This window comes from Xiphophorus hellerii, chromosome 10, assembly GCF_003331165.1.
Source record: "Xiphophorus hellerii strain 12219 chromosome 10, Xiphophorus_hellerii-4.1, whole genome shotgun sequence".
In the NCBI taxonomy this organism is placed as follows: Eukaryota; Metazoa; Chordata; class Actinopteri; order Cyprinodontiformes; family Poeciliidae; genus Xiphophorus; species Xiphophorus hellerii.
The window spans coordinates 17189150-17203242 of NC_045681.1; the positions used below are offsets into that span (position 1 = coordinate 17189150).

Here is a 14093-nt window from a genome sequence, read left to right on the forward strand (position 1 = left end):
CTATGTAAAGGAATCCTTTGCTACAACCATCAGTCACTGTCATCACTTTTTACTGTTTTGTGGTCAGTTTAACAGAATCCTCTGGGAGTATTTCCGGGGTTCTCCTTGTGTTGCAATTTTTCCCTCCGCTGACCCCGCCTCGCCTGTGTTCGCAGCTCCGGGGACGTCAAAGCCGGCTCGTCGTCCCACGGCGTCCCCCCTCGCTACAGGAAAAGCCCGTGGACCGCCGCCACGCTCGCCCAGGAGGCGAAAGAGCTCACGCGGTCCGTCAGAGCCGTCCTGGAGGTGGACTGTAAGTGAGAGGTCTTCCACTCCACCTTTTCCTCCTCCTCCCCCACTTCCGTGCCGCCCCGCATGCCGCTCCCACTGGACGAAGCTGAAGGCTGCCGCCGTGAGTGACTGTCCCCCCCCTTCCCCACCCCATTTTAGTGCTGACCTTCTAGAGGAGCACCTTCTGCAGGACTCCAGACGTCGGGAGCCTCGTTCTCTCCGCTCCTCACCTCCTCACCTTCTCGCCTCCTGCTACTGGAATTCCATGCAGCAAACCTGCATGGCACATGCTAGTCTGCAGCTGCGTTTCTGCATATCAACATTTTAACCAACAAACAAAACAGAACAGAACAAAAAAAGCTGCGCAAGAACATTCTTGCAGAAAAAAAACCCCAAAAAACCTGATGGACAACATGAATGTTTCAAAGTTTGACCCGCTGATCTGATTTCGCAGCGATCAGTCGGTGGAACTCCCGCGACGTTGGTGTGGTTTTCCAACTCTGACCCATCTTCTCTTATCGGTAAGCACCTTCACCAACCCGTAGAGATCAGAAACCTCAGCATCACAGTTAAAAAAAAAAAAAACAACAAAAAAACATTTGCCATACTCCGTCCAGAACCCACGCGTAGAATCCGAGTCTCTGTAACTCTCTCACTGTTAATCTGCTCAGTTGTTTAGCTTTGTATCTTAGAGGCTGAACGCTCGTGTTAGTGCAGTAGACTAGCCGAGGAAGACGAAGCAATACCGTGAAGCGGCACATGAGGAGAAACCCCAGCTCGCCTGATATACCCACGGACGCCAGGGAGGGAGGGAAGCCGTGACGGCGGGAACGCTTCCATCCCATCTGGAGTTATCAGCTGTTTGTTCTTTTCGGAGTAAACCCTCAGATGCAAGGTCAATGGACCATGAGTTGCTCTTTGTAACCAGGATCAGCTTTGTGAAGCTGCTTGCTCTGTTTGACCAGCTGGGCTGTGATTGATACAATCAGATGAAATAAATATTTTGATTTGAAAACAAACTAACTTTTCCTGGTTCTTCAGGTCATTAATAAACCGTATATCTGGGCTTCTTCTGAGTCGAAACGGTCAAAAGTGTAGAAAGATGAGTTGAAATTAGAATGTTTGCCACAGAGGTCTGTGGATACATTGAATCAGAACGAGTGTGGGTCTTTTACTTTTTCTTTTACTTTTTACTTTTCTAAGACTATTATCAGCTATTCCTTTTTTTTTTTTTCTCCCAACTGACGCACTTTCAGTTCTGGTTGTCTACAAGCAACATTCTCCAAAGACCTGTGGCTCCAAATCAGCTCTAAATGTTAACTTGTTTAGAGTTATTGTGACCAATCAACTTAGATAGCCATTACGTGTCAATGTGACATACTGATGGTGATCATACTTGATTAAAACACATCCTGAACTCAGCAGGAAATTGTGGTACTTCTCAAAATGTTAATGTCTCGTCAATTCTGAATCTACAAAATAGATAATGTCCAACATTTTCACTGCGTCAGTTTTTCAGAACTCATAGAAGTACATTAAAATAACTCCAAAATTGTTCAACATCTTCATCAAATGTCACTAAAATTTAACTCGGCACTTCTTGATCAACACCTCTGACTTCGTGTCAACGTCGTGACTTGACGTTTTCAGCTGGTACCCATCGGTTGTTTGGTTATTTTATCTCTCTGGCTCATCTAGATTATCTCATCTCAAACACAAAGAAGAGGGAATAAATTAGGCCGAGCATCTTATGTTGAGCACAATATGAGTTTTCTACAAACGCGATCTCAAAGTTTGTTGAAATGGTGAAGGAGACGCAGCGTGCCCGAGCATCGGCGGCCTTCGAGCCTCATTTGAACCAGAGCTGCAGGTTGTTGCTGTCCATGGTGCTGATTCTGCTGTAGAACGGTCTCGTGCGCTTCTACAATGAAATATTGCTGACAACTGTTTATATTTATGGAGATGGGAGTGTTTAGAAGTGAGCTTAAGAAGATGCACTGCCTTGCATGAGCTGAAAAGAAAAAGCATACTTGTCAGGAGCAGAGCTAGGACTAATAAGTTTCCTCGGCAGATGCTTCGCCGGTGCACTGATGGAAAGAGATGGATGACAACAGCTAGCATGTTAGCCTTAACGTCACAGAGAGAGTCACTTCCTGGTCGAGAAAGTCCGACCAATTAAAAGACCATGATCCCCTTTTGTCCTGTGGTGTAATGTTCTGTTCTTTACAATTAGAAATAACGCCCTTTTATATGAGAGATAACTGTAGCTGCGAGGGCATAGTAAAGATTAAATTCAAATAAACCAAATTGAACAAAATTTTGCACTGGAAGGAAACCAAACAGCTTGAGTCGCTTCAGAAATCGGATCCCCATTCTAAACTCGATCCGACGGGATAATCAGACCTATCAGACAGATCTGAAGCTTATGACATGGGAAAGCTTACAGGTAACAAATTGGTCTGAGTTGGGTAATATTGGAAAGAGTATTATCTAAGCTACTGAGCAGAAGCTGGGATGTTTTTTTTTTTTCTTTTTAACTATCTGCATTAAGAAGTCTCGAGTGAACGAGTTTGCCGCACCTGAAATGTGTTCCGAGGACAGAGCTGCAGATGGACGACAGGTTGCCATGGCAATATTTTCCCCGTCTCGTTCGTCTGTGGAAGCTGCTGAATATTTTACTTCCTGCTAATTGCCAGTTGTGAAAATGTGACTTCCTGCTACGACCAAGAAGACTAACAAGTTGATGATCTGAATTGGGCAATGGTCACAGTGGGGGAAAAAGCACGGTTAGCGGTTAGTGCCTCTTTCTCACAATCCCAGCTGGAGAACTCAGTCTTCATTTAGAGAAAAAAAAAAAAAAAGGTGGAAATTATGTTAATTGGAGACTAAACTACCTTTTAGTCGCTGAACAGTGTGTAAATCACTGCCAGAAGCAGGCATAAGTGAAAACACCTCAGTAGCTCTACAACAATTAAACTGGTAGAAACTGCTGAAGGATAAAGAAGTCCTGCCAGCAGCCTCAGGATTCTAAAGCCCAACCTGTTTCCAGGCAACGAGGGGAATTTAATCTGCAGCACAGACCATGCTGAGTATTGTAGCACAGATACTTTCCGCTATGGGGGAAAATTCACAATGACTGACTGCTTATTTTTCTTTATCATCAATGAAACAAACAAAAGTAGCCACTCTTTTCTCTTAGGTTCTCCTTATGATGTCAGGATCAGTTGCAGTGTATCTCTCTTAATGCTCATCTCCTCAGTCTGATGGCTTTGTTGTGGTTTTACTTGCCTATTTTTTAAAAATGTTTTTAAAGTCGTAAACAGATTTCAAAGTCGTCATGTAACGACCGATGGGAGTGCTTAGGCTTGACTTCCCACCTGTTGCTGAAGCGTCCTGCTTTCCGAAGGTGCACCTCCGTCTAAAACCATCGTAGACGAAATGTGTCGGTGTCTGAATGTGTGCTGCAAAGGCTGACCTACTTCCTGCGCGAGTCGTGCTCGGTCTCACAGTTCTTCCTCCCTCCCGATTTATCCGCGAACGCTGAAGGACGTCTGTGGGACTGAGACAACGGCAGGACGCCCACGTCTTCCCCGGCGACGCTCAAAAATAAAGTTTAGGTGAAGGCCGACCGATCCGGGCGAAATCCATGAGATGGAATCTATGTATAGCTTTAAAAAATATACAAAAAACATCAGCATTCTGTTCCAGACAAAGGGCATCATTTGAAGCACATCTGGAATAATTTAACGACTCCCGGCTGCTTCTGCTCATTTATTTTAAAGTTGCAATTAGCTTTTAAAGCAGAGAATAGCTCTTGTCTGCATTTAGAGCTTCACTAAAAAGGAGTGGGGGAGTGAAATTGGTCAGTATTTCAAAGCAGGAAAAAAATGGAGTAAAAACTGAAAAGAAGACAGAGCTGGAGCAGGAGTGTGGTCACTGACAGCTTTTAAAATCAGCAGATTTGCCTGATACTCAATAGAAGGTGTAACACATGAAGTCACTGTATGTAAACTAGACGAACCTGCTGAACTCTTCTGCCTGCCGCATTAATAATAAATGATCATCTCTAAGTGAAGTCATTCTTGCGGAAACGGGTAAAGGAGTGTTGTTCCCTAAAATGTTCGGAGCAGAAATCCACATTTAAACCTGCAGTGAAACTATTATTCAGTCACAAAAAATTTTTTTTAATCAAAATAAATAAATCCTTCACTGCACATCCCTCCCAACCTCCACCCCCTTTAGTTTTTTTTTTTTTTTTTTTTACAACTGTTCTGCGCAACACCATAAATCCAGAAATTATTTCTGCATCGTTTATTATTGGCTTTTCATTATTTCTGAAGGGATTCTCGAGTCTTTTTTTTTTTTTTAGACACCGGCCCTCTTTTCACTCAGTTTCAGTCAACCTGACATATGAAACTGAATGACTAAGAAAAGCAGCTTAAGGGAGGAACCGGCGCTGGGTCAACAAACGCAGCAAGCCTCAGACAAAACGTCTGGAGTTATTCTCTTACATCGCTGCTTTTCTTGCAATCAAAAACAAACACGTGTGAAAGCAACAATTTTACACAGCAGCTGAGCATTCTGCTTCATTAAACACATCTCATTGTTGTATTAATCCCACATCTTTTTTTTTTCAGACCAAATACAGCATCAAGTGTCAAACCAAAGCGATTTCTCTGGCTCTCCAGACTCCGAAGGGCCACAGAACGAGAACTTCAAGAGATGTTTGCTTAAATATTGTTCCACAGTCAAATTAGTATTTATTTGTATAGCGCCAAACTACACCGATGTAAAAAATGTGTTAAATGCTGACTTTTAAGAAGTGAATATAGAGAAAGCTACAATATTTTAACAGTTAATATATAGTTTTATCATTATATTCTGTCATAATTGGCCCCTTGAGGACAGAATTATCTTAATTTAGGCCGAAATTAAAATAACTTTGACACACCCCTAAAGTAGTGGATAAAAATAAATATGGCGGATCCATTCGAGGATGATTGTTGGGAACGAATTTAAAAAGGTGTTAGCATGCTAGCTAGCACCGTTAGCTGTTTGCGTGAGCCGCCATTACCAACCGCCTCAGGTCCGTCTGCCTCGCCAGTGAAACGTATCACGGTTAGTATTCAGAGCAAAACAAAGCAAAGCTAGCTGCGCCGCCATCTTTGTTTTTTCTTCTTCTGGTGTTGAGAACTTCACTGTTGCTTCTGTTTACTTACATGTCAGCTGCTGTTCGGAGCCGCAGGGAGGCGGTGGAGTTGATGGAAAACGTGCGACAGAAGGGAATGAGAAAAAATAAAAATAAAAAAATTAACTCGGAGCGATAAAAAAAAAAATGGCATGAATTCTCGTTCGGCTCGTTCACGTTCTCACATGCAGCATGAAGAAATGATGAGTGCGACACCAGAGTCCGCATGCGTTCATTCATGTATATCAGCGGCTGCAATCTCACAGTCATTTGAGGTTGCCGGTAAGGAGGAACTTAAATTCAGCAATATTATAAAGCCGAGAGACTGAAAAATCAAACCGGAGCTCTTTATTGTTTTTTTTTTTTCTTATTATTGTTTCTGTAGCTTGTTTTCTGAAGCTGTGTGCACGTGTCATGTGTCACATTATGATAAAAAGGACATTGAAACTTAAGATTTCAAGAAAAAATTTTTTTTATTAATGATTATATTCATGCTGAAAATTACATTGTTTGCAATCTTGATGTCATTTGTTTGAGGTAACCCTCACGAAGTAAAAAGTTGAGTTTCTATGTAATGGTTTTGTTGCAAAAAACATTTATTTCCATTGTGATTCGTTCCATCCAATCAGCACGCCCGTTGCTCATCCAGCAATCACACCCTCGATGTCCACACTCCTGTCTCTTCTTCCTGTTTGTGTCATTTATTACCTACCCTAGTTTTGTATATATTTTTTAGTTTTCTTTCGGTTTCCTGCATGCTTTTCATATTCTTGCCCTTACATTGGTTTTACTTTGTTCTTTGAGATTTTCTTTAAAGTATTTTATCTAGGACTATTTTAGAAGCATTGTTGTTCTGCGTCCTCTGAGCATTTCGTTTTCATCCATTGAACATATTAACATAGAAGAAGTTGGAACACAGCAAAATGTGGAAACACCCTAAAGGTGTAAGTACTTTGAAACAAAAATAATCATCAAGATGTTTTATTGTCTCCCTGCCAGGTCCGCCTTATGGCTGGGAGCAGGCCTACACCACAGAAGGAGTCGTGTACTTTGTCAAGTAAGGTCCTAACATCGGGTTCCTAAAAAGAATGAAGAAGAAGAAAAAAATCAGTGACCCAAAACACAGTAATTCTCCTTCATTTAAGTTAAAAACACTTCCTGTCTATTCATGGCAGGCATTGTCCAACAACTTTCCTTAATTTCCTGCTGGTTCTTGTATAATCAGACCTTGACAGTGCAGGATCTGATTTAAAAAAAACTCTGTTCGGATTGGACCGGATTAAGAGCGGAGATGTAGGATGAAGCACGCTCTGTGCATTTAACTCCAGATGGGATTCCACAGTTCTCAGAAAAAGAGAAGATGATCTGTAACTGAGAACATTACAACACTAAATTTGCTTGAAGCCGGAAAATGAAACCATTAATACTCCTAAGAAACATCACATTAATGCTGCCACCACTGATGCAGGTCTGTTTTTGGATTTTCGATTGAGTGTCATAATGCTCAGGAAGTAGAACCGGATAAAATCCCCTTCCCACCCGTAACTTCAACTTGTCTGGAGTAACGAAAATGGTATTTATTAACCTAGAAACCATCTGCTTTATTAATTGGGGCAGTCACATGACCCAGACGACATCATGGAGCCTACCTGAAGCCACCGCCACCGAGCCGCCTCCAGAGGAGGAGGCCTCGGCGCCGGCGGCCGAATCCAACGGCGAGGAGACGGAGACGGAGCAGAGTTCAGCTCTTGAGACCAACATGTAGGAGCTCAGTCATCCAACCTGTCATCTCCATCATTACTGAACTCTTCTAGTTGTTCTCCCGGCAGAATGCAGCTGCTCGGAATCCTTTTGTGTTTTTTTTAAACATAAGGTGATTTTTTTTAAAGCCAAATTTGATCCAAACGTAGACGCATTGTCCAAGAAACCTGTACAATAGCTTTTTCGGAACCCAAAAGAAGATCAAGCACCTGCTTGATTACACTGGGGTCAACGGGCAAAAAATAGTCTGAGGTTTTCCAACTGTTTTAGAGTCATTTTCATGTGCTGAATCCAAAAATCACCAAAAATGGATGCAATATGAGCGTCAAAAATGAATTATCTGTTCTCATGTATGGACCGGTTTCCTGAGTATCTGGGATCAATGACGCAATGTTCAATTCACATGTACTTACCCTTATGAGTGCTTATTATTCAATTTACAAAAATCCAAGGTTGTAACATTTAATTAATACACTTTGTTAGAAAACCTTTTTTTTTCTCCTAAGGAAATGAACTCATCATGTCACAAAAGCGTAATCAATTTAGTCAGAGGATCGTATTTCTCCAAATCAAATTAGAATAAAAACCTGACCTGGTTGAGAAAAATGGACGTCATTTTTTAAATTTGGCAGTGCAAAATAGTCCTAATTTAGTTGGGGAAAAAAAACATAGACAACTTCCGAAAGACACTTCTTACAACCCAGTGTTATCAACCAGCGAAATCCATTCATTTATTGAGAAAGTGTTTCTTTCTGACAGGCGGCTCTGAATCGGGGTGAGACTTGAGATTTGACTCAGATTTTGGGGGGGAAAAAAACAAACTTTCCAGCATCTCTGGTGTGGAGTGAGCATCTGCAAAGCAAAGCGTGAGATTACACCGTGATGTGAAATGTGAAATAGACTTGCTACAAAACAAAAATGTTAGACTTGTCACAAGTAAAACTAACCAATCTGGCATAGGATGTCCAGATTCTTTCATCCTTGTTTTCTGTTTCACTTTTTGTCTTTCTTCCTCTGATTTGAGTTGCAGCGCTCACCGTCCTCGTCAGGGAAGTTTTGAAAGCCTTCTTCCTGTGAACTATAGGTTCCCTTTAACATATAATACAGGCTTTCGACTAGTGTCTTTGTCACCTTTTTGGTACATGTTCCGCTCAATAACAATAGATTTCTTGTGTTTATGCTAATTTATTCATTCCATTCAGCCAATTCCTCTTTTTTATATTTCCTCGGTTGATCCTGTTTGACTGCAACATTTTTTTCAGAAAGTTTGGACTTACGTTTCATTGACGTTTATATATTGCGTTTTCTCCACTCCTTTCTCTCTGCACTTTACAGCCACGACATAGCGAAATATTATTTTCAATAAAGACAAAAAATATTACTGTCATATTTTGTTTTTGTATTTAGTGCAAAACCGAATAATTACTAGAAAAGAAGGAGGCCAAACGGCAACAGAGGAGACACCTGCTGGAATTACTTCAGACTTTATCGTGCTTCCACGCTCGAGCGAACTGTTTTTGTCGAGGACATGGGTGAGTTTGAGCTCTGCTTTTATTCAAAGTAATTACTGCCAAAGTGTGTGTGTGTGTGGGGGGTAGGAGGGGGTAGTTTTTAAGGACACTTCAGAAGGATTTAATCTGTGCTGCTTTTAGCTTTCTTTCTCCCCTCTACTCTTGATTTTAGTTTACATTTGTTGGCTCTAATTAGTCCCCACGTTAAAAAACCAACACTGTTTCCCTGCTTCACTACTGCAGCGTCTTCTTGATTCGTAACATTTTGTAAAAACCTGAAACCAAAGCTTTGCTTTAGAAACCTTGTGAAGCCTTATAGAAAGCGATAATGGAACCCTGTCAGGATTCTGGGATCCTTCTATTCAGCAGTGGGACTGGAAGGCTCTGTGGTTATAATGAAACTACAGCAAGTATTATGTCATGAAGATGGATCAATAAAAAAAAAAAAGATGTTTCCATTTCATGAGATGCGTTTGCTGTTTTGTGTTGCTGACGTCGGATCTGGAAGCAACAAAATAAATGTCACATAATCCGATTATTTTGGCGTTTAGCTTTGGGCGAAGAGGTTGTATTTGTTTCTGTGCGAGAGCACCGGTGTGTGTGTGTGTGTGGGCTGGAGGTGGAGCTGAGCCAATAGTCTTCCTGCCAGCGGCTCCAAATATTGATTTTCCTTCGTGTTCACAAGTGTGGCTATAAATATGTGACGCTATCAGAGGCGCAGATAACAGAAATCACACACACACACACCCCCACACATCCACACAGCCCTCACTGGACTCCTTCCTTATTTTAAGATACAGATCACTGACTGTTGAGGAAGAGGGGAGATGAGCGGAAGCGAAAGTGTTTCGATGAATTCATGATTGAATGAAATCTTTATTTTGAGCGTATTCAGTTTTGTGGACTAGATGATGGTGCGAAATCCTGAAAACGATGGACAACCCTGAGCGTCTTCTTCAAGAGACTGTCATAGAAAAACGTCTTCAGTCAGAGGCTTCTTCGAACTCGCCTTAACACAGACTGCTACAGGACTTCCTTAAACCCCACAGCCGTCACCATCTACAATAACTCTTTGAAGAATCTTGAATTAATTAACGAGGTTTAATTGCTCATCGAGATCAATAAAATTATCATTTTTTTAATTAAACTGACTTTAAAAAATTGTCATGACCTTGGCTACTTTTATCTACTCCTTAGTAATCTATGATTTTTGTGTAGAGAGACCTATGCTTGACACCTGTGAACACGCACACGTCCGCTACTGCTCTTTTTAGCAGTGTGTAAACAGTCTCCAAAACCAACTTCGCCGTGAGGTTACACAACATTCAAAGCCTCTTTTCCTCGATTCCATTTGGAGAATCTGAGGGTCATCGGCTCCATGAGCAGCTTGGATTAAAAGCTCCCGCGCAAAGTGATCCATAACTGGCCTGATGGATACTGGGAGAAAGTTCACATCCTTTTTATGCAAACAGGTCTGATTACAGCCCAGATTTAAGAATAAGTCCGAGTATTAAGAGGCAACGCAAGGTCCACGCGCTCTGACTGGGCTTATTTAGGCCAGCTTTGGTTGCGTAACTCGGTACTTCGACTGTTTTGTGGTAAAACATACGTCGATTACGTGATTATGTTGTTTGTCATTATGTCTAAATGACACTGACCCATAAAACTGTGTAACTGAGCTCTTTTGCTAGATATTCACTTCAAACGTTCATCACTAGGAATCAATAAATCCCCTTTTTTTTCCATTTTGAAAATTTTCCTCTTAAAGAAACTGGATAAATTGTGAGCATTATAATCTTTTAGGATATTTCAGATTGTTAATCTGTCTCGCTGACCAGCTGAGACAAACTTCGCCAGCACCCCGTTACTATGGAAAAAAACATAGAAACAAAGACGGAAGGCAATGGAAAAAAAAACAGAGAAATTGGACAAATAAAAAGGCAAACGCCTTTGGAGACTATAAGCGGCAAACATTTTTGTAGAGCCTCTCCAGAGGTATCACAAAATCCGGAATGATGGCATATGAAACAACCAAAACGCTAAATGGGTCAGTGATGGGAGTAGGGGAAGAAACACTCATTTGTACTGAATGCCTCTGTGAATAACTGTTATTGTAAGATGCATTCTACAAAGGGTTGAACATTGTAGATGTAAACACGGAGAACAGAAGGGAGTGGTTAGAGCTTGGTGAGTTTTGGGTGCACACCCAAGGGTTTGCGTGAATGTTAGTTGGTAGAGCCGACGGTAGTTGAGAAAGAGGGCAAATCAAAACACTCGTGGGCTGGGTCTGGAGATGTTTCTCCAATGAGGCAAGATTTACTCACAGATTCCATTCAAAACTCAAACAATAGGTAGTAATTATTTCAATCTGAACAGGAACAAGAGAAGCGTCTGTGGATCCGCAGCCAGGATTTCAGTTTCACTAACGTACCATTGTTCACAAAAGATCAAGTGGGATTGTGTAAATGTGCAAAGAGCAGTGGTCCGTGCACACCGTCCTGGGGCGCTCCTGTGTTAATCGGAGCTGCTGGGAAGCCAGATTTGAGTAATATTACTAAACGACGATGTAACGACAACCGATCAGAAAAATTATAGGACTTTAACCAACATTTTTACATGCTGCAAAGATGGCAGAACATGGAGCAAATCTGTACAGACTAAACTGACTTTGCTTGAGGGAAAAAAATATAGAAAACAGTAGTTTTCCAGTTGTTTCTAAAGAAGACTTAAGATGTTTAAAATGTAAAAGGCTTCTGTTTTCTCTACGCTTTTGAAGATGATTATTTCATGGCCAACCAATCTGTGATTCATTTCGATACAAAATAAGCCCCATTGCTTTGCCCAGGGATTAATTTGCCTCCTTGTCCAGGGAGTAATTTAATTCTGTTGTCGATTATGTCAAACAAAAGTCACACGATTACTGTAATTTGCAATCCTTGTGACAGCTGAGTGCAACTAAAGGAAGAGAAAGGCGCATACGTGCTTACATTATGTCTTGTTTTTAAATAAAATCTTGTCTCGGTGTTCGGCCTTCTTCATGCAGACGCCTTTGTCACGCAACAAACTCCATCTGTCTGGATTAGCTGACGGGAAATACGAGCTGCTGTAACATGCCGGCAGCTGAAAAGGTTTCTGTGCAGTGACAGAAAAGCCTCTTCAGGTGGCAGTGAGGCGCGTTAAAGCAATGAGTCAGAGCTGCAACAGGTCCAGTCGCCGCTGCCCTACTTTCCTCTCGACAAAACGGTTGCCACAACACTGCAGGCGCTCGGTTGCTGCTGTTGCTAAGGAGTGTTTAATGACGGCTTTGTCGGACTCTTCGCTGCACGCAGAATCACACGCACCGTTTTTAGGGTGCTTTGTGTTTCAGGGAGCCTCTTCGTCTGCCGGATCGAGTTCACGCAGAAGCAACATGATTTACATAGTTTTAAAAAAACAAAACACAAACAAACACCACAACACTTTTGGCTCTTATTTGGCTCCTATAAGTACCACAAAAAAAAATTGTTTTGACTGGAACCCAGAGACGAAAAAGGAAAAAAGGATTAAATATTATTATCGTACAATGACTCTCCAATCTATGATAACAACAATTAAGGAGAGAGTCACAAGATGGATGCAATGCCCACTGAACAAGAAAAGCAAGTAGCACAGAAAGGCAATGAAAATGCTGGATCACCTCGCCTGTTGTTTACAACCTGACTTTTATTTAGTCGAGCCAACTTTTCGGAAGCGTTGCCTGGCGTTTTGAGTCATTTAACTGAGCTGAAGTCTGATAAACAGAGAAATGCCAGAAAGTGTCCGATCTGGCAATGTGAACGATTTTTTTTTTTTCTTCTCACAACTGGAGGTAACAGAAGTTAGAAAACAATCACTGGACTCTGCAGAGGGCGTGATGAGGTCACAGTAGCTGGGATTGTCGACTGGTTTGAACCGGGTTGCAGGAAAAAAAAAAGCAAAGAGGGGCAAGAAACAATCAGAGGAACGAAGGAAGGAGAGAAAGAGGAATAGAGCCAAATGTATCACTTAAATAAAAGAGCTCCAGCATTATGATGGGCAAATCTCCGATGTGCTCTCCTCTTCTCATCTTTATTCTTTTACATTTTCACTTTATTTTTGTTGACTTTTTCCTTTCTCATGGTTTCTCACATTTTCCCTTCATTCATTTTCCTTCCCCATCATTTCCCTTTGTATTTATTTATCTTCTTTGCCTTCGCTTTTTCAAATTATCGTCCTCTATCGAGTACTTTTGTATTTTGTCTTTTTCTATATTTGTAGTTTTCTGTTCATTTTTGCTTCCCCTTCCTTCTAAATCCTTCCCACTCTCTGTTGCTTGCTCGGCTCCTCTCTCCTCCTCCCTGCTGCTGGATTTGTTTTGCTCCTACTCCGGAGCACATGAGATTCAATGTGACTGGGCTGCATGGGGGAGATGGGGAGGAGAGCAGGAGGCGGCGGCCTCTGATTGGATGAAAGTAGGTCAGGCTGGCCCACTCATGTGACCCAGCATTCCTCTGAGCAGGCCCAGAGTGCGTGAGGGGGAATGAGCAGAAATAAAGAAAACTGTTGGGCATCCTGAATGAAGCTGCGGAAAAAGAATCAAAAGTCACCTTACTGTATTCACCAACAGATGAATATAGAGCATCATGTAACGTTGCCAAACATCCCCCTCACCTTTCAGTGCAGAGGGATTTCAGGTGGGCTTCCTGTGATGGAAGCGGAAGGAAAAACATTTAAAAAAATAAAATAAAATAAGGTCAACTTGTGGTTTAGCCAGAACCAAACAGTGACAGTCGGTTGGTATTGCTTTGGAGGGTCTGATACTGGTCCAAGAAATAAAATCAAGAGAACCTGAGATGGGAGAATGATGGATGGTGTCACTACCAGGTTCTACTGAGGACGCAGAAGTGTCATATATGAAAAATGGCTGCTCTGATGGATCTGGTTTTCCTAGCAGAAAGAAAAAAGAGCTCTCTCATGGAAGACAACAACCAATTTGAGGTGTTGGCCTCCAGATTTCAGTCCAGTTGGGGGTTTATTGATTTGGTACGAAGCATAAAGGTCCCAAATTAAAACGTCAGTATTATTAGGAGCTACTGCAAACTGCCTGGAGCCAAGGACTGTAGCAGACCTTCATAATAAACTGGTTGGACGGTGCTAACTTTGTTATATTTCGGTTTATTGCTAATATGCGGTGATTTTTCTGGTTAATTAAGAGTTAATGCCTCTGCTGGCTGAACTGGAAGTAGGTGTGTGTGTACGGGTGTGTGTGTGGGGGGGTGCGTGTGTGTGTGTGCGTGTGTGAGCAGGGGGAGTGGAGAGGAGAAGAGAGGCGGGTGCCTGGCTCTCGGTTTGACGTCAGCACTCAG

The 14093-nt window shown here is 41.9% G+C and overlaps 1 protein-coding gene and 2 long non-coding RNA genes across 6 annotated transcripts in view; 1 reads left to right on the forward strand and 2 right to left on the reverse strand.

Moving 5' to 3' along the window:
- Positions 1-7222, forward strand: part of stxbp4 (syntaxin binding protein 4) — a 37514-nt gene extending 30292 nt beyond the window's left edge. For 3 of the 4 annotated variants that reach the window (XM_032574694.1, XM_032574695.1, XM_032574696.1), the window contains exons 20-21: positions 156-292; positions 430-1285. In XM_032574694.1, coding sequence (XP_032430585.1) covers positions 156-292; positions 430-443 — 151 coding nt within the window. In that variant the 3' untranslated portion in view covers positions 444-1285. Of the gene's footprint in view, positions 1-155; positions 293-429; positions 1286-6457 lie in introns of those variants that run through there. The other variant, XM_032574697.1, reaches the window with a different exon arrangement.
- A 122-nt stretch (positions 7223-7344) lies between these two features.
- Positions 7345-7724, reverse strand: LOC116727327 (uncharacterized). The gene is made up of 2 exons (XR_004340785.1): positions 7429-7724; positions 7345-7397 (listed from the first exon to the last, which is right to left on the reverse strand). It is a non-coding gene; the product is annotated as an uncharacterized LOC116727327 (long non-coding RNA).
- A 971-nt stretch (positions 7725-8695) lies between these two features.
- On the reverse strand, positions 8696-13956 carry LOC116727330 (uncharacterized). The gene is made up of 2 exons (XR_004340788.1): positions 13399-13956; positions 8696-13309 (listed from the first exon to the last, which is right to left on the reverse strand). It is a non-coding gene; the product is annotated as an uncharacterized LOC116727330 (long non-coding RNA).
- Positions 13957-14093: the final 137 nt, after the last annotated feature.